General features: G+C 45.7%; 1 protein-coding gene across 2 annotated transcripts in view; it reads right to left on the bottom strand.

Annotated features, from left to right (window-relative positions):
- The window catches only part of BRWD1 (bromodomain and WD repeat domain containing 1), a 77,925-nt gene that overhangs the window by 9,650 nt on the left and 42,785 nt on the right, over positions 1 to 25,490 (bottom strand). For both annotated transcript variants that reach the window (XM_084800823.1, XM_084800822.1), the window contains exons 22-37: positions 25,032 to 25,126; positions 23,533 to 23,722; positions 21,253 to 21,378; positions 21,060 to 21,167; positions 18,862 to 18,986; positions 18,200 to 18,282; positions 15,480 to 15,591; positions 14,565 to 14,626; positions 11,751 to 11,906; positions 11,506 to 11,626; positions 9,662 to 9,787; positions 5,989 to 6,058; positions 5,745 to 5,786; positions 4,109 to 4,255; positions 2,681 to 2,833; positions 55 to 221 (exon numbers count right to left, since the gene is read on the bottom strand). In XM_084800823.1, the coding sequence (XP_084656949.1) occupies positions 55 to 221; positions 2,681 to 2,833; positions 4,109 to 4,255; positions 5,745 to 5,786; positions 5,989 to 6,058; positions 9,662 to 9,787; positions 11,506 to 11,626; positions 11,751 to 11,906; positions 14,565 to 14,626; positions 15,480 to 15,591; positions 18,200 to 18,282; positions 18,862 to 18,986; positions 21,060 to 21,167; positions 21,253 to 21,378; positions 23,533 to 23,722; positions 25,032 to 25,126 (1,883 nt within the window). The remainder of the gene's footprint in view (positions 1 to 54; positions 222 to 2,680; positions 2,834 to 4,108; positions 4,256 to 5,744; positions 5,787 to 5,988; positions 6,059 to 9,661; positions 9,788 to 11,505; positions 11,627 to 11,750; positions 11,907 to 14,564; positions 14,627 to 15,479; positions 15,592 to 18,199; positions 18,283 to 18,861; positions 18,987 to 21,059; positions 21,168 to 21,252; positions 21,379 to 23,532; positions 23,723 to 25,031; positions 25,127 to 25,490) is intronic.

Genomic DNA, 25,490 nt, shown 5'->3' with positions numbered 1-25,490 from the left:
AGCATAACCAAAAACACCGTAAGCGAATAGTCAATTACACGCCCGCCCATTCACCTCATGCTCCGGTTAGACTGCATGGCACCGTTACATCTTTGCCGCTGCTTGAATCTTTGGCTTCGTCGAAGTTTCTCCTTGAATTTTTGACCAATTTTAAAATCAAAGGAAATTTTCTTCATTTTTTCTTCAAACAAAGCAGACAATCTCAAGGTCATACTATAAATCTATAAGGAGACAAAAACAAAACCAGAATTACAAAGGACCTGCGTGACAATTTTCCACTTATAACCAGGGGTCACTTCAATGTGTCACTGCTGACCAGAGGGACAGCTTCTTTCCTCCTAGCCTACCACCCCTCACTGGCATCTGCAGGGTGTGGGCGACACCCACACACCTAACTCTCAGACCGCTGGTAACGAATACAGCGACTCTACACTCCACAGCCCACAACACTCCTGTTGTAGTCTCTGAGTCCAAACTGGGTTTTCTCCACTTTAACATTGTTCCCGAGAGTTCTGAGTGCACTCTTCTCCTAAGCCACTGTGGAAGTCAGTTCTAACACTGCCATTTAGGAAGCAAAGCAGCAGTTTGTGTTTGGATCATGGAAACTAAGTATTTTTACACCAATCTATCTGCAATGTGACTGGGATGCTACCTTGATCTAAATATGTGTGACAAACAAAAGGATGCCTTGCACGCCATGCAAGGAAACAAATTCTCAACTTCCCTGTAGCCCAGTCACTCACCAGGTTGGCAAGGATGACCTTGAATGCTTGAATCTCCTGCCAACGCTGTTCAAGTTCTTGGGCCTGTGTGTGCTGGAACCTGGCTTATGCCGTGCGGGAACTGAGCCCATGTCAGCATGCCTGCCAGGTAAGCACTCTACCAACCGAGTTACAACCCTAGCCCAGCAAGTCCAATAATTACCAAATCATTGAAAAAAGAAAAAGAAAAACAAAAACAAACAAACAAACAAACAAACAAACAAAACCAAACTGGTCTAAGCTATGTGATCTACATAAAAACCATGCTCAGATCCACACTTAGTCCAGAAAGAAGTGCACAGGTCTAAGGTTCAGCAATAACCCAAGTGCAAGCCGCAAACTCCACGTGTGGGGAGGGAGCGGGGTGGGGCAGAACGGTGCAAGGAGACAGGCACAAAGCTGAGGCTAGCTGGCTAGCAGGCACAGACAACCTATGGCAGCTGACACTCTCCTGCCACGATGTGGGGTCTGGGACTTACACTCAGCTTGCCAGACTCGACAACTTACAATCTCCTGTCCTGGCGAGCCACTCCCCAGCACCGTGACAACAGCAAACCAAGCTGTCCTCTTGTGTTTATACACATGCATGCAACTGCGGGAAACTGGTCGTCTGTAGTACTAGGAAGAACTTGCACCCCAGAAGACATGAAGGGCTGTGGGACCTAGTAGTCCCCTCAGGGTTCTGCTCCGCAGATGCACAACGCACTTCTTGTCACTTGTCTCTGAAAACCATGACAGTGCCAAGTGGTGGTGGCTCAGCCTTTAGTCCCAGCACTCAGGAGGCATAGGCAAGCACATTTATGAGTTCGAGGCCAGTCTGGTCTACAGAGAGTTCCATGACAGCCAAGGCTACACAGAGAAACCCGTCTCAAAATATTATTAGGAAAACACACACACACATGCACACATGCACCAGCTCTTTCTAGTACTTTATAAAACTGTTCCTCCTCTCAGAACTGAGTAACAATGTCAGTCATCAGGGTAACAAGGCGTCTTATCTGAGCCACTCTACGTCTGAATAGGACCATCTTGAGCATCATTGCTCCTGTGTCAGCAACATGTTTGAACTAAACATAAGCAGATGCTAAAAGCGTGAAGCTAAAGGAAAAAGGACACACGAATGAACACCCAGAGCAGAGAAAGAATGAAAATATCCTCTTAAATCGGAAATGAGACAGGAAGGTCACCTCCAGTGTCACCCAGATCTCACTATACACAATGGTAATGTGGGGCACATCCAGAAAGAGGCTGCACTTAAAATGCTAGCACTCACACCATCCTGAAGAGAACGGTTGGTCTCATGCCACTCCAACAGTCCAGCTGGGACGTGAGACATCTCTATGCCCACAGCACCCACACTACATACAGTACCCACCTCACAGCAGGAAGACCATATGTACCTATCATTTATATAGGTGCCGCAGGTGTCCTACATACAGTACCCACCTCACAGCAGGAAGACCATATGTACCTATCATTTATATAGGTGCCGCAGGTGTCCTACATACAGTACCCACCTCACAGCAGGAAGATCATATGTACCTATCATTTATATAGGTGCCGCAGGTGTCCTACATACAGTACCCACCTCACAGCAGGAAGATCATATGTACCTATCATTTATATAGGTGCCGCAGGTGTCCTACATACAGGCAGATACAAAGCATCTCTTAACATGTCTAATTTATAAATTAAATCTTGTTATCTTTACCAGCTATCTCTGTTCACATTTAGCATCATATACATACAAGTACTTTTAAGATAAAAATTGTATTTATATGGGCATTGGCAGCAGCTTTGTTCATTTCATTAGTCTTATGTTTGCCCAGTGATTTTCTATGTTCTATCTGCTACTAGCAAGCAGAAAACCACACAGGTCATGCATACTTTGTTAAAATAAAGCACAGAAAAAAAATTACCTTTGATCTTTTGTTGGGTGTGTATGCCTTTGCATTGCTAAATATCAGTCGGATGTCTTTGCAAAATTCCGAAGGGCTATCATAATTCCCGGCCTCCAGAGTCTCCCTCACTGTTCCGAAGTCCATCGGAGTGTCTATGATATCTCGGTAATCCTGTTGTAAAGTGACAATTAATTCACATGTAAACTCCATGCTCTCAAAATGCAAATACATAAAGGGCTGGAGAGATGGCTCGGCAGGTAAGCATACTAACTGCTCTTTCAGAGGACCTGAGTTCAATTCCCAGCACATACACAGCGGCACAGAAACATCTGTAACTCCAGTCCCAAAGGACAATTTTTCTGGCTTCCTTGCGCAGTACAAATGTGGTGCATAGAAACACATACAAATAAAACACAAATAAAATATCCATACACACAAAATTTTTAAGTAAACATATAAGATCTCTAAAATATTCAAAATGACAGAAGAAAGAAAAAAAATCCAAGATTTAGGATTATTTAAAACATCTATAAAGGCAGGAAACTAAGTGTCAAATATAAAGATTTACCTCATCTTAATTTACATGTTAGGATATAAGTGTAGTGCCCAGAGGGTTTCAGACCCTTTGGAGTTATAGGAGATCGGTTATGAACTGCCAACATGGTACAGGTAACCAAATACTTAACTGCTGAGCCATCTCTGCAGCCCCACACATTAACATCAAATGTCAGTTCTTTTTTTTGTTTTTTTTTTAAAGATTTATTTATCATTTACACAGTATTCTGCCCACATGTGTGCCTGCCCACCACAAGAGGGCACCAGATCTCATTACAGGTGGTTGTGAGCCACCATGTGGGTGCTGGGAATTGAACTCAGAACCTTCGGAAGAGCAGATGGTGCTCTTAACCTCTAAGCCATCTCTCCAGCCCCCCAAATGTCAATTCTTTTTCTTTCTTTTTTAGATTTATTTACTTTTATGTGCATTGGTGTTTTGCCTACATGCCTGTGTAAGGGTGCCAGGTCCTCTAGAACTGAGTTACATACAGACAGCTGTGAGCTGCCATGTGGGCACAGTGGAAGCAGAGGAGGGCACTGGAGTTACGGATGCTTGTGACCTGCCATGCTGGTGCTCTGTAAGAGCAGCCAATGCTTTTAACCTATGAACCATCATCTCTCCAGCTCCAGGAAGTTAGAGTTTTCTCAATGTCTGTGTCTACATGCAACACCCATGTACAGATCTCCCATTGCACACTACACTGTGCGACTATGTCTAAATTCTTAAGTGACTAACCATATCTCTACTACAACTAACCTAGAGGGTGAGGAGAGAAGATACATTAACAAATAAAGCCCAATCGCCTCACTCTTTAGGGCTTCTTCATCTAAATCTACAATCCCACTGTTCTCGCCACAAAAGCAGCACCAATCCAGTTCACGGATGCTCACTGGGTACTCAACCAAGTCCACAGGCTGCCTGAAGGGCTCGGAGTCCTCACACTGGAAGATGAGGAGAAGGAGCGCCTTGCACTGCCTCCTCCAGTCACTCTCAACACAGCTGGTGGCTCTGCTGCTCCTTTTTGTCCGGCTGTGGACCTGAGAACATGTTTATAGGTCATTTCAGTCTGGGTAGGAAATGGGGACAGGGCACACACATATGGCGTACAATACTGGCTTAAAAAGGAAAGAAAAAGTAATCGGGGCCTTCTGATTTCTGTACTGTGTACAAGTTGTGGCCGTTTTCAACTTGTTATCTAGCTAGAAAAGGCCAAGTTCTAAGAAATCTGATCTCGTCTTATGACACACTAAACACACTTTTGTAAAATGAAAATTGTACTCCAATGAGCACAGCACCCAGGATCTAACAACAACTCCTGACAATTCTCACGCCTGTCCATCTCATCCACAGAACGTAAGCTGTTACTCTCAGGAGCTGCCTAGCACTGCAGCTTCCTCACATGGAGAAGGCCCTTGGTAGATGGCAACTAAAGATACGGGCACTGAGGCAAGAAGCTATCGGGGTTAGCTATAACGACCAACGCAGCCTCAAAGGAAGCAGAAGTGTGTGGTGGGGGCAACGAACTCTCTCCCTGGAGTTTCCGTAACTGTAGTGAGAATCCTGTCTCTACTCCGTGTCCACGGCAACACCTGCGTAGTGGGATCAAGCATGCCATTTGCAACAACAGGCACAGCCAAGAAACGGATGTAGGAAACACTCGGCACTTCAGTTGGAATGAATCAATATGAAAATGGCAAATCAGACAAGACAAATGCATATCTCGTTCGTCAATGTTAATTAGGACAATCATTTTAAGACAAATCGAGAAATTGGTTTGTTTGGCTGGTTGATTTGTTTTTTGAAACAGTCAGGTCTTACTATGTAGTCCTGGCTGGCCTGGAACTCACTGTGTAAACCAGGCTGGCCTCAAACCCAGAGATCTGCCTGCCTCTGCCTCCTGAGTGCTGGGTTTCAAAGGTGTGTGTCACCACACCCAGGTACACTTTTTTTTTTTAAACCTTATATTTAAGGAACATCTATGTGAAATTTTAGATGACATATGTTACAGTATTTTAAGCATTCTGTTGTGAATAGGCAGCTCAGTAATTTACTACATTAGCCCCAAAGCAGCTGGGGACAAATCACATTAGAGTTCTTTATTTTGTAAACTTCCCCGTAAAGACTCATCTTTTCAACAAATCTCCACTTTTAAAGAAGTCAGTAACCACTCAGTTACTAGTTAACATCCCCTTAAAAGATCTGATTTTTTTTTTCTTCTCTATTCCAAGAAACCTCCGTTCCTGGCTGCACACCCACCTGACGAACACTCTTCTCAAGCATTCACGTCCCACTGAAATGCAGCTGTTAGAGGCCATACTCAGCTGCTTTACACACAATCCTTGGTGCTGTGCTCGCTCCCAAGACAGCAATCAGGAGTCTGACCAATGCCCTACAGAGCCCACGGTGAGCCCTACGATCCATATTTTACTCCACCTCAGAACTCAGTTCCAACAGCAACTCTCAACTAAGCATTTCTAAAGTATCCAGATGAGTAACACACACACATTAGTCACACAGAGGACTTACCCTCCTCCTTCCGGAAGACGTCTTGGGGAGGTCACTGTCGTCCTAGGATAAACCAGAGCGCCTTACTACAGAGAGCTCCCATCAGAGCTGTCCCCACCTGAGCTGTGACAGGGCACCCTCACCTCGGCGACTCATCAGGAGCCTCTTCCCACAGCTAACTGGATACGCCACAAAAGCTCACATCAACGGCCTACATTTTCTACTCTCATTTTTAAGTTATTGTTTAAAAAGTTAAACTTCATACCAAGTCATCAGCATTCTGATCGTTTTCAGATGTGTTGGATAGCTCCGATATATTTGTACAATCTTGATTCCTAAAAGTTAAAATTTTCACAATTAATCATACGAGAAATAGTGACTCCTGTCAAGCATTCACTTCATATTAAAATACAAACAGCTCCCAGCCTAGGTATACCAAACTTCACAAAGAATGGCACAAGATTTTAGTCAATTCCCTAAAGAGCCACATACAGTATGCCCTACCCGTTATCACAGCAATACTGATTAGCAAATAACAAGAAAACAGAGAGATTTAAGGTAGAAGACAACACAAACCAAACCAAGTTATCTCGTTGTCAGTGAACATAAAAAGGAAAGAAGGTTAAAAGGCTGCCCAAGAAAGACATGACAAAAATGGGCAAAGAATAGTATAAAACAAATTCAAATTTGCGGCAGAGATGGCTTCCTCTTACAGAGGAACTGGGTCCAATCCCCAGCACCCACATAGTGGACTCACAACCATCTCTAGCTCCCAATCCCAAGGGATCCAAAGTCCTCCCCTCTGCTGTCACAACACATATAAGACACTGATATACATCAAATTAATGTTTTAATTGCTTCGATTTTTTAAAAAATATAAATGTTGGGGATAAACAGATGGCTCAGCCAGCAGCTATCACCCAGACCCGGATTCACGGCTTTGAGCTGGCCCACCCCAAAAATTAAATCATCTGTGAACTCTCACAGCTCTGGAAAGGGCCAGTCCTGCTGATCCAAAGCTGCAGGGTCTCCATGACACAGGGCAACAGCAGGATAATGCGTCCCGGTGAGGACTTAATAATGACGGTGTGGCTGAAGCCAGACAAAGGATCCATTGCAGTGAACATTTGCAAGTGAAGACGTGTGGACAGAGGGGTGAACTGTAGGACACATGTGACACACTACAGCTTCCATGATGGTGCAAGTGAAGACGTGTGGACAGAGGAGTGAACTGTAGGACACATGTGACACACTACAGCTTCCATGATGGTGCAAGTGAAGACGTGTGGACAGAGGGGTGAACTGTAGGACACATGTGACACACTACAGCTTCCATGATGGTGCAAGTGAAGACGTGTGGACAGAGGGGTGAACTGTAGGACACATGTGACACACTACAGCTTCCATGATGGTGCAAGTGAAGACGTGTGGACAGAGGGGAGAACTGTGGGACACATGTGACACACTACAGCTTCCATGATGGTGCAAGTGAAGACGTGTGGACAGAGGGGTGAACTGTGGGACACATGTGACACACTACAGCTTCCATGATGGTGCAAGTGAAGACGTGTGGACAGAGGGGTGAACTGTGGGACACATGTGACACACTACAGCTTCCATGATGGTGCAAGTGAAGACGTGTGGACAGAGGGGTGAACTGTAGGACACATGTGACACACTACAGCTTCCATGATGGTGCAAGTGAAGACGTGTGGACAGAGGGGTGAACTGTAGGACACATGTGACACACTACAGCTTCCATGATGGTGCAAGTGAAGACGTGTGGACAGAGGGGTGAACTGTGGGACACATGTGACACACTACAGCTTCCATGATGGTGCAAGTGGAGACGTGTGGACAGAGGGGTGAACTGTGGGACACATGTGACACACTACAGCTTCCATGATGGTGCAAGTGAAGACGTGTGGACAGAGGGGTGAACTGTGGGACACATGTGACACACTACAGCTTCCATGATGGTGCAAGTGAAGACATGTGGACAGAGGGGTGAACTGTGGGACACATGTGACACACTACAGCTTCCATGATGGTGCAAGTGAAGACGTGTGGACAGAGGGGTGAACTGTGGGACACATGTGACACACTACAGCTTCCATGATGGTGCAAGTGAAGACATGTGGACAGAGGGGTGAACTGTGGGACACATGTGACACACTACAGCTTCCATGATGGTGCAAGTGGAGACGTGTGGACAGAGGGGTGAACTGTGGGACACATGTGACACACTACAGCTTCCATGATGGTGCAAGTGGAGACGTGTGGACAGAGGGGTGAACTGTGGGACACATGTGACACACTACAGCTTCCATGATGGTGCAAGTGGAGACGTGTGGACAGAGGGGTGAACTGTAGGACACATGTGACACACTGCAGCTTCCATGATGGTGCAAGTGAAGACGTGTGCACAGAGGGGTGAACTGTGGGACACATGTGACACACTACAGCTTCCATGATGGTGCAAGTGAAGATGTGTGGACAGAGGGGTGAACTGTGGGACACATGTGACACACTACAGCTTCCATGATGGTGCAAGTGAAGAGGTGTGGACAGAGGGGTGAACTGTGGGACACATGTGACACACTACAGCTTCCATGATGGTGCAAGTGAAGAGGTGTGGACAGAGGGGTGAACTGTGGGACACAGGTGACACACTACAGCTTCCATGATGGTGCAAGTGGAGACGTGTGGACAGAGGGGTGTACTGTGGGACACATGTGACACACTACAGCTTCCATGATGGTGCAAGTGAAGACGTGTGGACAGAGGGGTGAACTGTGGGACACATGTGACACACTGCAGCTTCCATGATGGTGCAAGTGAAGACGTGTGGACAGAGGGGTGAACTGTGGGACACATGTGACACACTGCAGCTTCCATGATGGTGCAAGTGAAGACGTGTGGACAGAGGGGTGAACTGTGGGACACAGGTGACACACTACAGCTTCCATGATGGTGCAAGTGAAGATGTGTGGACAGAGGGGTGAACTGTGGGACACATGTGACACACTGCAGCTTCCATGATGGTGCAAGTGAAGACGTGTGGACAGAGGAGTGAACTGTGGGACACATGTGACACACTGCAGCTTCCATGATGGTGCAAGTGAAGACGTGTGCACAGAGGGGTGAACTGTGGGACACATGTGACACACTACAGCTTCCATGATGGTGCAAGTGGAGACGTGTGGACAGAGGGGTGAACTGTGGGACACATGTGACACACTACAGCTTCCATGATGGTGCAAGTGAAGACGTGTGGACAGAGGGGTGAACTGTGGGACACAGGTGACACACTACAGCTTCCATGATGGTGCAAGTGAAGACGTGTGGACAGAGGGGTGAACTGTGGGGCACATGTGACACACTGCAGCTTCCGTGAGGAGATGTTTTACATGCTGTTTGTTTTTTTCTTTAGGGGGGAGGCTGAAAGGGTGGAGGGTAGATATCAAGGGACAAAGAGATGAGTGGACTAGGGTGCATGATGTGAAACTCACAAAAAAATCAATAAAACCTTTGGGGGAGGGGAAGAGAGAGAGATGGCTCAGTGGTTAGGAGTACTGGCTGCTCTTCCCAAGGATCTGAGTTCAAGTCCCAACACCTACATAATGGGTGAAAATTAGCTGTAACTCTAGTCTCAGGGAAATCCAACACCCTCTTCTGGTATCCATAGGCAAAGAGGAAGCAACAAAGTGCACATACATATAAGCAAGCAAAATGCCCAGTCATGTAATAATGAATTTAAAAATGAAATTGAATTGGTCACATTCCTTTAAAAGAATTATAATTACAAGTATGCAAAGAAATGTTGCCTCAAGTAAAGCATCAAATGAGAAGAATTAAGGCAGCAGAAATGAGCAGCTAGGGGCCGTCAAAGCACAGGATGCAGAAAAGACGCTTCTGCCAGGCACGAGGTCACTTACTTAATAAACTTGAGAAGCTGATCAGTTATCTTTTTAGCTGATCTTGCAATTGCACTTTCGGGTTCATTAAATGTTCTTGCATTGTGCTCGATATACCGGACTTCCCAGATCAATGCAGATAACCTCCTTAAGGAGGAAAGGAGCTTGTTACTTAATGGAAATAACCAAAATCTAGCAAAGCTAGCCTATTAAATGAGACCAAAGCCAGGAGGTGGTGGCACATGCCTTTAATTCCAGCACTTGGGAGGCAGAGGCAGGCGGATGGCTGTGAGTTGGAGGCCAGCCTGGTCTACAGAGTGAGTCCAGGGCAGCCAGGGCTACACAGAGAAACCCAGTCTTGAGACCGTATCTTCAAAACATTATTAGTGCAAACTTGTAATAAATAATCTTCTAGCGTTCTCATTAGGACATTACAGTGCCAATAAACTGCAAAGGCTAATTTAAGCAAATCATACACAGGTGTGCACTTAAATTCCACCCCTCCACCCCCGCACACACGAAACCAATCTTTCCTTTCCACCGTGCCTATCAGTACCTTTTGAAGCAACTGTAAAGACCTGACTAGACCCCACAGCACCCAGGTGTGAGCATGGCTGCGAGGCCTTTAACTCCAGCCCTGGGAAGTAAAGATAAACAGACCCCACGCGCTCACTGGGCAGTCAGCTTACCGAGGTCCATAAGAGACCCAGTATCAAGGGAGTACGGCAGAGAGTGCAACAAAGGAGTACACTGGGCATTCTCCACATGTCTACAGCAGCACAGACCACAACCCACAAACCCCACACACATAGACACACACACACACACACACACACACTAAAGAAAATGTGTGGAATATCAACTGTCAAGTTTCACTACGAACTCATTCCTGACTCAAATGCGCACGACTAGATACATGAAGTGGAACTGTGAAATCATATGCAACAGTAAGTTCATTAAGTAATGGAACCATGAGAACTAAAATACAGCCCATTATTGTGAAAATCACTATAAATAAGTGATTTTAAATTATCAATGACCTAACAGCCAACAACAAAACCCCAATGCTCAGAGAAATAATCACTCCTCAGAACAGCAGGTGCAATTAACAACTTGTGAAATCTACTTTTTGGTTTTGTTTGTTTTTATTTTTTCGAGACAGGGTTTCTTTGTGTAGTCCTGGCTGTCCTGGACTCGCTTTGTAGATCAGGCTGGCCTTGAACTCACTGAGATCCGCCTGCCTCTGCCTCCCCCAGTGCTGGGATTAAAGGCATGCACTACCACACTTGGTTTATGAAATCTACTTTTAAATGTAGCAGTTAAGATTTTTAAATCGGATAAAGGGGGTAAAATTCAAACCATCCCAATTTGGGCTACACCTCAAGATAAACATTCTTAAGGATTTTAGATCACATTCCTTTTATTAAAAAAAAAAAAAAAGGCATTTACACCACCCGGCAGTATATATCTAAATCTATCTCCAGTATCATAAAAACATATTATACTGTTTTATAAGCTAGACCAGAGAAAAGGTTCACGGGTTAAGACATTTGCTGCTTTTGCAGAGGACTGCAATTCAGTTCCAGCACCTGCATCTGGAGACTGACAAGCACCTCTAAGTCCCCTCCAGGGGATGAACCTCCCTCTTCTGGCCACCAAGGGAACCTGCATGCATATACACAAAGACCATAAATAAACTTAAAAACATAAAGTTCTAGTAATTCATACACTTAAAAAGAAGAATCTGACACACAAAACAACAGTACCTAGTTAATGTAATTCCAAATACACATACCCAGGAACTGTACATCTTTCTTTATATTGGTGACTATGGCCTCAAGCTCTTTCAAGAGATCCCTACTAACCTGTAAAATCGATTAACAAGTCTCATTCGAATTGTATAAAGATCCGTTGGATAAGCCACTACTGTGCAGTACTTTGGATATGTACACAGATCCACCGGGCCTGCAAAAGCTGCTGCCATATCTGTAAGAGAAGATACAATTCTAAGCTTTTTAACAGCTAGTTTATTACCTGTAGGTGATATTTAGCTTTAAAAAAAATCATTCCTAGGAGAGGCTGAGAGCATCAGCTCGTGCAAGTCGCTCACCAAGGCTGAGGAGCTGATCGAGGCCACTGATGATGCGTTCACACTCCTCATCTCGTGAGCTCTGGCCCCACTCTCCATCTTGTGGTTTGTAGAGCAATTTCTCTAGCTCATCTGAAGTGACAGAGACACTTGCTCCCAATTCTTCTGGCGGATCAACTATGAATTCCATTTTAAAGAAAACGGAAAGGGGGAAAGATAATCAGCTTCTAAAACGCAGTGAATACTATATACTACGGCTCAACCGGAAGAGCTTGCAGACTAAGCTGCCTCTACTGTCAAAGGCAGACTCAAGCCAGGCGTGGTGGCACATGACTATAATCCCAACACTCGGGAGGCAGAAGCAGGTGGATCTCTGTGAGTTCCAGGACAGCCTAAGCTAAGTTCGTCTCAAAAAGCCAAGCTCAAATCTTCAACTTTCTAAATTAATCACTGCGATTACAAAATTGCTTGAATTGAAGTGTAAGCAAAGCAGCACGCTGGTCAAGTCCAAATAGAGACCTGCATACTATACTCCTTCAAAATGCGAGGTCCTGGTCACCATAAACATACAGACAAACAAGGCAACCTTAACCCAGAGGCTTCTTCAAGCAAATCACAGCAGACAGGGTATACTAGAAAGCCTACTCTGAAAAGCTCAGGACATGATTCAGAGATGCAGTTCAATTGGTGAGGAGCCTGCCCACCACGCAGGCAGCGCTGGTTTCATCTCTAACCCTCACAACACCAGGTGTGATGGAGCACACCTACAATGCTAGTGCTCTGGGGGAAGCCAAAGGCCACCCACAGCTACCTAGGACCGTTAACCCCCACAAACACACACATCCTCAAGACACAACAGCAGCAACATACAGAGCTAATTCTGTTCATTGAAGGAAGCAGTAAATCACATAGGCTCAAGGGACAGCAACAAGAATTCTTAGGGAGGAAATCCAAAATTAATTCTCAGTAAATGAGCTCTAAAACACAGACAGGTAGTATCATCCAGACAAATGCTGCAATGCTGGGGGGGGGGGGGCAGAGGCAGGAAGACGGTCTGAGCGGTCTGAGAGCTCAGTGCCTGCCTGGTACCCACAGTGAGCTCCCGGACAGCCTGGGCTACCTTCTATACAGAGTGCTAATCAGAGGGGAGGAGATACCCACTAGAGTTTAAGGCTGACACAGCAGCTTATGGCAAGTTCCAGAAATACCTAAAGCTCCAAGATGTGTGCTAGAGCATCAGCTGCTTAGGCTCTGTGGGAGATCTGAGTCCAGTTGTCAGTCATGAGCTAGTAGGAGGTGTATTAGGCTCTGTGGGATCTGAGTCTACTTGTCAGTCATGAGCTAGTATGAGGTGTCTTTCTTACTCTTGCTCCAATTCTGAGATGAAAAACATTAAGGTATAAATGGTAAATGACCCTATATCCCCACGACACCAAGACTTGAGTGTGTCTGGTCTACTCAATACACTGTAAGTTTCACTGACACAGCGGAGCACCACAGCCCGCGGGCATCTGGAAGCTGGGGGAAGTTATCTCAGTTCCTCAGCTTCTAGACAAGCAGAGCTTAACTCGTGGAGCTTCTTCAGCGGCTCCCAAATCTCTTTATGTCTAGGCACAGGAAACCTGATGCCCTCTTCTGGCCTCTGAGGACACCAGCACAAAGGTGTCAACATATGCACACACACACAAACGCACAGTCAATGTATCAAAGGTACCAGAAAAAAAGTTTAATCAAGAGAAAAGCTCAAAGTAAAAACAGGGTGCACAACTGTCCTGTGATCACAAGTGTCGGGGCCATGAACGACAAAGGAAGACTAGAGCAAAGGCTGAAGGAAGGCTGGAGGCCGCCACGGCACGAGGACAGCCAGCACGTCAGGGATAAACAACTGCCCTGACCATGTAGATGAAATGACACTGAGCAACTCTTTGTAACATTTGTAAATTGGAAATTATTTAAAAACAAAGATGGTATAAGTTTAACAAAACAGTGATAACAAATATCAAAAAAAGGAAGATGCAATGTAGCTACTCAGGCACATTCTTTTTTTGTTTTGGTTTGGTTTTTTGGTTTTGTTTTTCAAGACAGGGTTTCTCTGCATAGCCTTCCTTGGCTGTCCTGGACTCACTTTGTAGACCAGGTTGGCCTTGAACTCAGAAATCCATCAGCCTCTGAGCCCCCAGGGCTGGGATTAAAGGCGTGGGCCACCACGCCCCGCATAACTCTTTTCAGTTGAGTAACTTATGCTATAGTGTGTACTGGTCAGAAAAGATGTCCCACTGTTTGTAACGTGGGTAAGCTGAGTAAGCACTGTGTCCTACCTCTATCAGCTCAGTTTCCTTTCCCTGACGTGATCGATGGCTTTACTGTTTGTTTTAACATAATAATCCAAGTGTAATGCTCAGAGTAATAATGACATGCAGAGTAAATGTGGCGTAAAGTCAGGCATTCAGCAGCATGGAAACATTCAGTATAAATAGAGTCATAGGAGTTAGTGTAAAGACTAAAGTAATTGGATTCTCAACCTTGGCCAGTCTTAAGTGCTGTTTATTTGCACCTACTCTTTAGATATATTCAGAGCCAGGGAAAGCTCTCTGTAACTCTAGCCTTAGCTGTAAGGCTGCAGTCAGCTGTAACACTCATCAGCAGACCTCAGCAGGCATGGCTTTGATAGTCACAGACGTGTAGCTGCAAACAGCAGGTTCCATCTTCCAGTCAGTGATGCTTCTCGTCACTGTCACACTCGAGTGTGCCTGACATAGTGGCATGCTGATGGTATACACATATACACATATATACATATATATATACGTATATATACACTATATAAATATGTACCGTTGTCAGGGATTGGCTCCATGTCCCATGGGCTAAGCTTTTCAATCTCAGTGTTGTCCCACCTGTTTAACAAAGAAGCAGAGGTTAGCTTCTCCCCACAGCAGACTGTGCACACCATCAATTACAAAAGAAATATGAGAATCAGTCACCAAAGCAGCAATTACACTTCTAACATTAACATTTTGAAAGGTTGAGAAAGACAGGATTAAAAAAAATACACCAGGCATGGTGGCACACATCTTTAATTGCAGCACTTGGGAGGCAGAAGCAGGCAGATCTCTTTGAATGACAGCCAGGACTACATAGAGAAACCCTATCTCAAAAAACAAACAAACAAACAAACAAACAAGCCAAGACCCGAGACCCGAGACCGCCGAGGAAAGAGCGAAAGCGCACACGAGGTGCTCAAGACCAGGCTCAAGACCAGGGCTGCCGCTCCTCCAGAGGACACGGTTTCATTTTCGGCTCCCACATGGCAGCTCACAACTATTTGGGACTCCAATTCCAAATGATCCCGATGGCCTCTTCTGGCCTCCAAGGGTACCAGGCGAAACGGTGCATACATATGGTACATGCAGGCAAAATAGCCACACATACAAATACAAATTATTAAAAATAATTTTTATGGTTTACAAAAACATCAGAACTCCTGTGCAACCTTTCCTCAGAGTAAGGAAAGCACGAAACAGTGTGAAAGCTTGGCATGGCAGACTGTATCTACAGCCAGGCAGTGGAATGGTGAAGGTTTTTCCAAGTATTATTAATGATACAACATCAACACTGAGATGTGATTGGCTCAGGAATTTTAGGCATTCTGGAGGTCAAACTGACTCAATGGCATAAAATTACACTGGACCTAATGCATGTTGGTCACATGGAGATCTGAAACAGTGAACAATTTTTTTGTATACAAACCTAACAATGTAACACTGGAAATGGCTGTCAGGGTACTGTGGCTGATATGGCTCTTGACTCAGCACAGTTCCAAACCACCAAGCATCATCGATTATAGATCGAAATCTGTCACCTGTAAGAGAAACGATCACTCCTGAGGCATGCCCTTGGAAGTATTGTGTACACCTTTTACCTATGAAATACCATAATATGCACAAAGTTAAAGAAAAGTCAAAATCCTCAGGGTTGCGAGTATATCACACAGTGTGTTCAAACAATGTAAGGAGAGGGAAGAGACTGACACCAACTGCTGTGCGCACAATATTAAACACTAGCACACTAAGGCACGTAGCATCCATGATTAGTCCTGCACCTGTAGTCACCACACAGAACACAACAGCGTAACACGAGCACTTGGGGTCTGCGGCCAGTGAGACAGGTCAATAGACAAAGGCACTTGCCACTATGCCTGATGCCTGAGCTCAGCCTCAGAACCCACATGACACAAGAAGAGCAGTCTTCCCAAGTCCTCTGACCCTCACGTGAGCCCATGGTATACTCACACCCTTGAAATGCACAAAATAAGTAAAATTTAAAAGAAACAGGTAAAAACCAGATCAAGCCTTAAAAATGTACTATTATATAACAGAACAACAGAGGCACTGGTCACTCCTACTGCCTTACAGCAGGTCACAAAGCTCATCTCTCTAAAGGGCTTCTGCAGAGACTCCTCTACAAGTCAAAGGGTAGAATGGGTCTGGGGTGTAGCTCTGTGGCCTAGCATCACTCTACACACACACCCATATTTTTCAGCGTATAAGACAACCCCCAACGTTAAGTTATCCAGGTAAAGTACAGTTTGGAATATACTCACTGTGTAAGACTACCCTACCCCTCTTCCAACGCACCTGTGTGGCTGACTCAGGCTGCAAACGCTAACCTGCAGGAGTGGCTCTAGACGCTTAAGGATCTAAATGCATCCGACAACCACAGTAAAACGCCTGGACTTCAGTGACTAAGCACCACCCATTTCATATCTATGTTTTATACACAAACTGACACAGGATTTTACAAATAGCAAAGTCACCCATCCAGCTACAAGACCTCTCTTGTGAGTTCAAGGTCAGTCAAGGCCACAGTGAGACCCTGTCTCAAAAGACAACATTTAAAAATAAAGATAGATAAGATGGATGGATGGATGGATGGATGGATAGATAGATGGATAGATAGATGGATAGATGGATGGATGGATGGATGGATAGATGGATGGATGGATAGATAGATGGATAGATAGATGGATAGATGGATGGATGGATGGATAGATAGATAGATAGATGGATAGATGGATGGATGGATGGATGGATGGATGGATGGATAGATAGATGCAGTAGGATAATGTAACACTGTACAACTGAGAGCAGATCAATCAATTTTCTCTAGACAGTGGACTATGGAAAAAAAAAATCAAAACTACTAGATTACAAAGGAAAACAAATCAGAAACTAAGTTTTTAAAGATTTTTAAGTTTCATTACTACTATCTATGTGTGACCAGGGTGTTCAAGTAGTTGTCAGAGGAAACTTCCAGAAGTCACTACACAGCACGTGGATCCAGGACTGCACTCCAGCAACCTGATGACCCATATGTTTGTACTTTTTTGTTTCTAAGACTTTTTTAAAAACAGAGTGGAAGTAGGGAGTAGGGTGCACCCACAAACAGAAAATATGCCTGTGGGAGGGAGGGAGGGTGTCAGACCCTGGAGATGCAGTTACGCGCAGCTGAGAGCTACCTGACATGGGTGCATAGAATCCAACTGTGCCGATGGAAGAGGAACCAGTGCACCATCTTCACAGCCTGTCGACTTCTTAAAGGACCCGTTTCCTCAAGTCACATTACTTAACTCTAGTTTGTTTTATCAAAAGTAAAATACTATGGCACACCACAACATTTTCTTTTCCTTTTGGGTTTTAGTTTTGTTTTTTCCAAGACACGGTTTCTCTGCGCAGCCCTGGCTGTTCAATAACTGGCTCTGTAGACCAGGCTGGCCTTGAACGCAGAGTTCCGCCTGCCTCTCCCCTCCAGGTATTGCCTGGGATTAAAGGTGTACTCCACCACCGCCCAGCTTATATCACAGTATTTTCAGTATTATATCTCTAAGTATTTTTTAACCATCAACCTTCCAAAAGCTGCAACCCTTTAATACAGCTCCTCATATTGTAGAGACCCCAACTATAAAATTATTTCTGCTACTTCATAACTGTTATTTTGCTACTGTTAATGAACCGTAAGTATCTGATATGCAACTCCTGTGTAAGGGGTATTCAGCCACCAGAGGGGTCACATCCCACAGGCTGTGTTTTAAATCATTTAAAAGTACAAAATTAAAGATAATTATACACGGCTAAGTGTGGTGGCACTCAGGAGGTGAAGGCCAGGCAGGCGGGCCCTGTGAGTCCCAGGCCAGCACAAGCTACCAAGACACTGTCTCTAAGACAGTGACAACAACCATGGTAAGAAGACAGTCATTCCCAAACATACACATCGTGAGCAAAAGCAAAGCTGCTCAGCTGAAGTCTACATGGAACAGGTGCCAATTAGCACACGCACTATGAAAACACATTTAAAGGTCATTTATTCTTCTGGAAAGTACTTCCTTATAAAACCGTAATTAAAAGCACTAGCCGTGAATGGCAGCGCAATAGCTTTTAAGACGATGTACACATGAATGAGGACAGACTTACAAGGCTGCCAGTTTCTCTGTCTTGCTTCATCATAAAATTGACGCAACACAAGAAAATCGATAACATCTGGCATATCATGATATCTAAAAATAAAATAAAAATTACCACAGTGAGAATCAGCAATGGTCACGCAGCACCTGTCCTCTCAGGTGTCTGTGTACATGTGTGCACACAGGGAGTGGAGGAGTTCAGACAACTTGGGCATCATTCCCCAAACGCCATCCACCTCACTCTTCTGAGACAGGATGTCACGGTCCGGCGCTGGCCAGCCCAGGGAGCAGCACAGCACCCACCTGCTTCTCTCTGCCCAGCACACATGAACTCACGTTTCTTAGCGGGGCCATCTTCCTATACACATCTAACCATGTCTGTAGCCCAAAAAGGATGACAGAGACAGCTCAGCTGGTGAACGTGCATCCCTGAGTGTGGACGGCTGGTGTCTACACACAAGCCAGGTGTGAATGGGAACAAGGCAGACAGGCCGGTTCCTCACACACGTGCCGTATGAGCTCAGACTGCATCAGCACATCTAACAGTCAGATGTGACACATGTCCTGTGAGCATCGTAGAAAGCCATCCCAGCAGCAGACTCCCTGCCTGACTGCTGCCAGGGAGACCTGTCCAGTGAGACCTCAGTAATCCAATACAAGTTTAACACGTACCGAATAGAGAAAGATTTATCTGTAAGTCTGCCAGTTGCGGGATCTATAAATGCTAGTTTGAGGCAACAGAGTGTAGGTGGTCCAATCTCATATCTTATTCCAACTATTTTGACCAATTCTTGATCCTGTAATAGACATTTATTTAGAAAGTATTTAAAAGGCAGTTTATCAACACTAAAATTCTCTGTATATACTATTACTATTGCTAGATTAAGCAAAATACTACCTTGGATTCTTAACACTACTTGTAGCCTCGCGTGGTGGTGGCGCTTGCCTTTAATCCCAGCATTCAGGGAGGCAGAGACAGGCCAGGTATGTGAGTTCAAGGCCAGCCTGGTCTACAAAGCTAGTCAAGGACAGCCAGGGCTACACAGAGAAACCCTGTCTCGAAAAACCAAGAAAAGAAAGAACAAAGAAAAACCCACTGCGTGTAACTTGTCAGCGACTACAACATCCCCCTCATCTCCAGGTGAGGTCACAGAAACATGGCCATTAAGTAGTCATTATACTCACTAGAAAACGTCACAGATGGCTGGGGAAACAGCTGAGAGGTTAAGGGGACTGCTCTTCTAGAGGTCCTGAGTTCAATTCCCAGCAGCCACATGGTGGCTCACAACCATCTATAGTGAGAGCTGGTGCCCATGTCTGGCCTACGATTATTACACACAGGCAGAGCGCTGCAGAGGTGTGAGGAATTTCGCAGTGGGGCAGGAGCAGTACAGGATGACCAGCTAGCGCTCCGACAGCTTCTTGTCTTTGTGTTTGCATTTGTTCATGTACATGCCAAGGCACCCTGTGCACTCCACCCTGACACGCAGGGACTCAGGGCAGGGCCTCCAGCTTGGCAACACGCTCTCTCACCCGATGAGCAGTAAGTTAAGCCCGAACTTAATTTTTCTTTGTTCTTTGTATAAATATCTTTATGTATTTGTTAGGCATTCAAAATATGTAAGAATTTTGCTTATAAACTTTGTTTTCACTTTTATCTCAGGTGTGTTGTGCCTGCCCCATGCACTCCTGGTGACAGCAGAGGACAGAAGGAGGCATCAGATTTCAGAATAGACACTGTCCAGCATGGCTCGAGCGCACACGCCATCACAGCAATCGAGGAAGGGGAAAGGAAAAGTTCACAGCTGACCTGAGCTACAAGGAGAGTGTCGGGAAGAGGAGGAAGGGCAGGCAGAGCAAAAGCAATGTGGGGAAATGTACAAGCAGATCTCAGCTGCAGCTGACAGAGCTCTTGTCTAAATGAAGCTTCTTGGCCCACACTCTGCCCTAAAACATGCCCATCATGGGGTCCTTATCCTAAGACCAGGAGTCAGCAATTTAAAGTCTGTGCTGAGACACCGCTGTAAACAGCAAGTGTGACAAAGACACATGTATGGGAACATGTTCAACCAAGTGTGGTTCCACGTGACACCATGACAGATAAGCAAGCACTAAGTCAATCTGTAATGAAGATTTAGTGTGAGTAGACATAAAGCCAAATTCAGAGGAACAAGGCCATAAACTTTAAGATAAAAAAAAATTTTTTTCAGGACTGGAGAGCTGGCTCAGCAGTTAAGAACACTCTCTGCTCTTCCAGAGGATCTGAGTTTAATTCCCAGCACCCACATGGTGGCTCACGACTGTCTGCAACTCCATGATCTAATACCGTCACACAGATACATGTGAAGGCAAAATAAAACATCATTGAGCAAAATATAAAAATGTATGATTAAAATTGCTTTTCATTTTCTACCTTACTATATAAAAGCATCAAAATACAAACAGCACTGAGATCTGGCATCCTCCTTCCAAACTCCAGGCTGCATCCTGCATGTCTCTCCCATCACTAAGCAAGTTCTAAGCTTCGTGGACGTGTAGATTCAACAAAGCCAGCAACACAGGAATGCAGCATGGCCACATCACTTTGCTGTCATGCTCCTAGCAACTGCCTTCGTCATGTGTTTAGTAGCTTTCTACTTCTTGCTGAAGCTACCAGATATAAAACAGCTGCGAAGGCCTGAAAATCATTTGCCTTCTACTCCACTGCCAATTACACCCCTGGGAAGCATGGTCCACACAGCAGCCTCATTAGGTGCTTGAATAACACATTACAAACAGACTGGGAAAGTCCCATTATCTCCTCATGACACGGCTCCTCTCGCTGTGCTAACTCTGCCGTAACTCTGCACCAGACTTCAACAACGACCTACCCTAAGGTCCATCCTCCTCCACGGCTCCTTGTTAGGGTTCAGTTCATACACGTTGTTCCTTCTGACGGCTTCAATGTAGGCTTCGTGGCCCTGACGGAAGTAGATGACCTGCAAAGGCAGAGTGTTCACTAGGAAGCCACGGAGCAGCACGCTCCACTTTCACATGCGCACATGCTGGAAGGCGTGTCCTCACCTCGTCACCCATCTGAGGAACAAAAGGAGACTTCCGAAGTGTGGTGTCGGTTATCCACACGGGTGGGTGAAACTCCTGCAAATGTTCGGTGTCTGCAGGCTCTGCTGGCATGAGGCTTCGCAAGCTCTGCCAGGAAGAAGACAACAAAGCTTGGTAGAAAAGCAACGTACACTGCTTAATTGAAAAACAAATAGTTCACTATCCAGAATGGTTTTGTTGGGATCAATACACAAGCATCTATTGCTTTAAAAAAAATTATTAAACATGTCTGGATCCAATCCTCTGCTTACGTGAAGCCACCTACACCCAGCTAGCACCCCCCACGCCCTTATGTCCCACCAGAAGGACATTTCTTACGAATGTGTTCTAGGCATAAGCTACTCTGTGAGACTCACTTAGCACAGCCTAGTAATCATCATTAGGAATCCCCCCTTTGCAGTTCAAAGCCACAGCCAAAGCCACATGACCAAGCTTGGGGGTAGGGGGTGGAGCACTGGGGAGCCCTGGACAATAGAGCTGTGACTCAGAAGCCAGAAGCATCTACAGCTCCGACCTACCAAAGCAAGAAATGGGAAATGCTTGTTCATACACAAACAAGAAAAGCCTTCACATGTAGTGCACATATAGTTTTGGCTTCTTTGTAAACTCAGTTGTGTTATGTAAATACATTTTTGTTTTAATCCCAAGTGTGAGATTGTAGTTTGGGCTCTAGTTTGTCCACAACTGGTAACTGTCTGGTGCAGGGCGTGGTCTTTCCCAGCTGGTAACAGACAGGGGCGTGCTCTAGGACTCAGAGGAAGATGAACAGGAAGATAATAAGAAAGACAAAGTGTGGTGTGAGGCTTGCGGCAGTTTGGAGACCAGAGACGGATGGTGTGGTGGTTTGGAGACAGAGAAAAGCGTTTTAACACGGTGCCTTGGAGGAGGCTGCTTGCTGCACTTCCTTTTCCTGGAGAAAGGTGTTGCCCCCAAAGAACCCAATTGACCCTAAAAAGTTGGGAGAAGTAAAGCATCTGCGTGCCCTCTCCCCACTAAGCACCTTTCTCATATCCAGAGTGAAGGGTTGGCAGAAGGGAGGTAGAGGCTTCAATACCCTAAATGAAATGCAGTTTAAACAACAAGTGGAAACACTGACAGTTAACTAATGACACCAGCATGAGGCAGGGCCTACTCGGCACATAATGAAGAAATAAAGTGGGCTGGAGAGATGGCTCAGAGGTTAAAAGCACTGTCTGCTCTTCCAGAAGTCCTGAGCTCAATTCCTAGCAACCACATGGTGGCTCACAACCATCTGTAATGAGATCTGACGCCCTCTTCTGGCCTGCAGGTGTACATTCAGGCACAACATTGCATACATAATAAATAAATCTTTCAAAAAAGAAAGAAAAAGCAAGTATGACTGCAGTCATAGGAAACTATGAAAACAGAAAAAAATAAAAATAAAAATGGCAATGAGCAAGCATGGTGGTACACGCCTTTAGTTCAAGCACTCGGAGCCCAGGCTGGCCTGGTCCCATGATGGCCAAAGCTACACACAGAAACATTTTTGTTGTTGCTGCTGCTGCTTTTTGGGGGCAGGTTGGGGGGTGGCAACAAGAGGTAGGAGGAGAGACGTCGTAAACCCCACAAGTCTCCTCTTACTCTTGGTCACAGGGCCAGTTCCAGACCTAAAGCAGTGTCAGCACTTCTCAGAGCAGGGTCCTCACTTCTAACTGTTCGCTCAACTCTTTTGCACCAGACCCCAAGAAACCCACTTCTGAAAACCATCAACAATTGTAAAAAGAAAAACTTGTCAAGAACAGCTGTTTACAGAAATAAACTAAGAGAGCCAGGGATGGTGGCCCACACCTATAATCCCAGCACTCGGGAGGCAGAGGCAGGCAGATCTCTGTTGAGTTCGAGGCCAGCCTGGGCTACACAGAGAAACTCTGTAATCAAACAAACAAACAAAAAGATGAGCAGACCAGGAGGCAGGCTAGAGCAGGACAGCCGTGGAGGACTGCGGAAGGCGGGGCTCAGGAGCGCAGACTACAAAGTCACCTAACTCTGTGCACCGTTACACACGGTTCCCTGAAGATCAGAATTTACCTCTTAGATGCACAGTGTGAGGTTTGAGGCCCTGGGTTCAATCGCAACACCAAGAGAAAAGAAAACTAGAGAAAAAGGCAAGAAATTCAAGCAAACAAGGAAAAAATAAAACAAAAAGGAGCCACACCGCGATGTGGAGAACAGAGCTGTGCAGAGGCAGAGGCTCACGCTCTTTTCAAAGGGCTGTCTCACCTCTCTTTTAGGCTTGCTGTCCTTCTTTCTTTTCCGCCGTCTTTTTGGCGGAGATATGTTCTCCGTACACATTTCATCCTCAGAACTACTACAGAACCGTGTCACTCGACGGCGACACGACATCCTTAAGGGAGGCTGCAGGTTGATTCCCGTGTCGGCTGTCCAGTCAGAGTACCGCGATGAGGAGTCACTGCAGGAGGAGAGGCTTTCAATGGCCCGAGGGTGGGGACACGGACGACACGGGACGGGGACGACAGCGTGGGTTTGACACACATCCCAGGGCTGACACTGCTGGCTGCTCCTCCAGGACTGGGGTTCAATTCCCAGCACCTACAACTGTCTGGACTCCAGCTCCAAGGAATATAATGCCTTCTTCTGGCCTCAGCCAACAGCCACGCACACACTGCACAGGTTAACTCAGGCAAACGCGTGCGCACACACACACACACGATGTGGATAAAGAAACGTTCACTAACAGCAGGAGGAGGTGCGCCCACCACCCTGTGCACGCCAGGCAAGCACTCTAGCATCAGGGCCACATCTCCAGCCCCTTTTCCTCTGTCAAATTCCTCTACGTGAGAGCTGATGAAAGCCAGGTGTACAGCCATACAATAAGTTCCCTCTCATAAAGCAAAACAGTTACTGTGACACATTAGAGTCCAAGACCAAGTGAACCCGCTGAATCAACTCACTGCAAACAGTGCAGTGAGTGCAGTGAAGTGTTAACAAGAGCCACACCCTGGGAGTCGAGCCGGTCAGAGTTAGCAGCATTGTAAGAGAAGCCTCTGCTGCGGCCATTGACTGTGGATGGTTGGCTCACTCGTCTCTCAATCTCTTCACAGTCTAATTAGTTTTGTTCAGTTTGGTTTTTTGTTTTTCAAGACAGTTTCTCTGTGTAGCCTTGGCTGTCTTGGAAATCACTCAGTAGCCAGACTGACATTGAATTACAGACATCCACCTGCCTCTGCCTCCCAGGTGCTTGGATTAAAGGTGTGCGCCAACAGCTGGCTATAGTCAGTATTTTATGCCATGGGTACTGTACTATTCAAAAATATTCTGAAGAGAGTAACACATATTCTTGAGCTCTGAACACAACTCAGGTAGCAGTCACAAGGGAGCAGAGGACACAACAGGGCAGAGAGCCTCACAGAAAACAACAAACAACCAACGGTGTGTGCTGTGGGTCTGGGGAAGCTGGGCGTGGCTAACTAGTCTGTGGATATGGAAGCAATGTGAAAAGCTGGCACTTCATCATTCTCTTCGCTCTGAAACCTGATCTCAACGCATTTCATAATCAACACGTAAGAAGGTTGCAGACACACTCTGATGCTCATTTTAAATGTTAACGCCCTTAGTTTGCACTACTAAGCACGTACGTGCTAAAGCACGCCAGCGTCTCCGATACAGTGCAGAACTAGTCTAGCACAGTCCTCTGCTCACAGCACAGCTCTGACCGCGGCAACGACTAAACTGCGAACAGTATCAAACCAAGCCGGTACCTTGAGCTCTCACTGTCACTCTCAGTTCTTCGGTCACTTTTCCACTCATCATCTTCCGAAGAATAAGAAGCCTCACTCTGCTCACAGGAAGACTCCTGGGTTAGAAAGGAAACAGGAAAACCGTGACCACACAGGCTACAGTCACAACTGACGAGCAGTCCCAACAGGACTAGTATACCTAAGAAATTCAAGTATTTAGTAGAAATGCAATTAGACAGAACCTAAAATGCATGCCACCTTTAATAACCCATGGACGCTTTTTTTTCTTGTTAGTCTTTTTCTGAAACAGGGTTTCTCTGTGTAGCCTTGGCTGTCCTGGACTAGCTTTGTAGACCAGGCTGGCCTCGAACTCACAGCGATCCACCTGCCTCTGCCTCCCGAGTGCTGGGATTAAAGACGTGCACCACCAAGTCTGGCTGCTCCCAACTCTTCATTGGTAAAATCATACAAATGAGATTT

This window comes from Acomys minous (assembly GCF_964271855.1).
Source record: "Acomys minous genome assembly, chromosome: 11".
Taxonomy (NCBI): domain Eukaryota; kingdom Metazoa; phylum Chordata; class Mammalia; order Rodentia; family Muridae; genus Acomys; species Acomys minous.
This window is presented reverse-complemented; position numbering and strand designations above follow the sequence as displayed.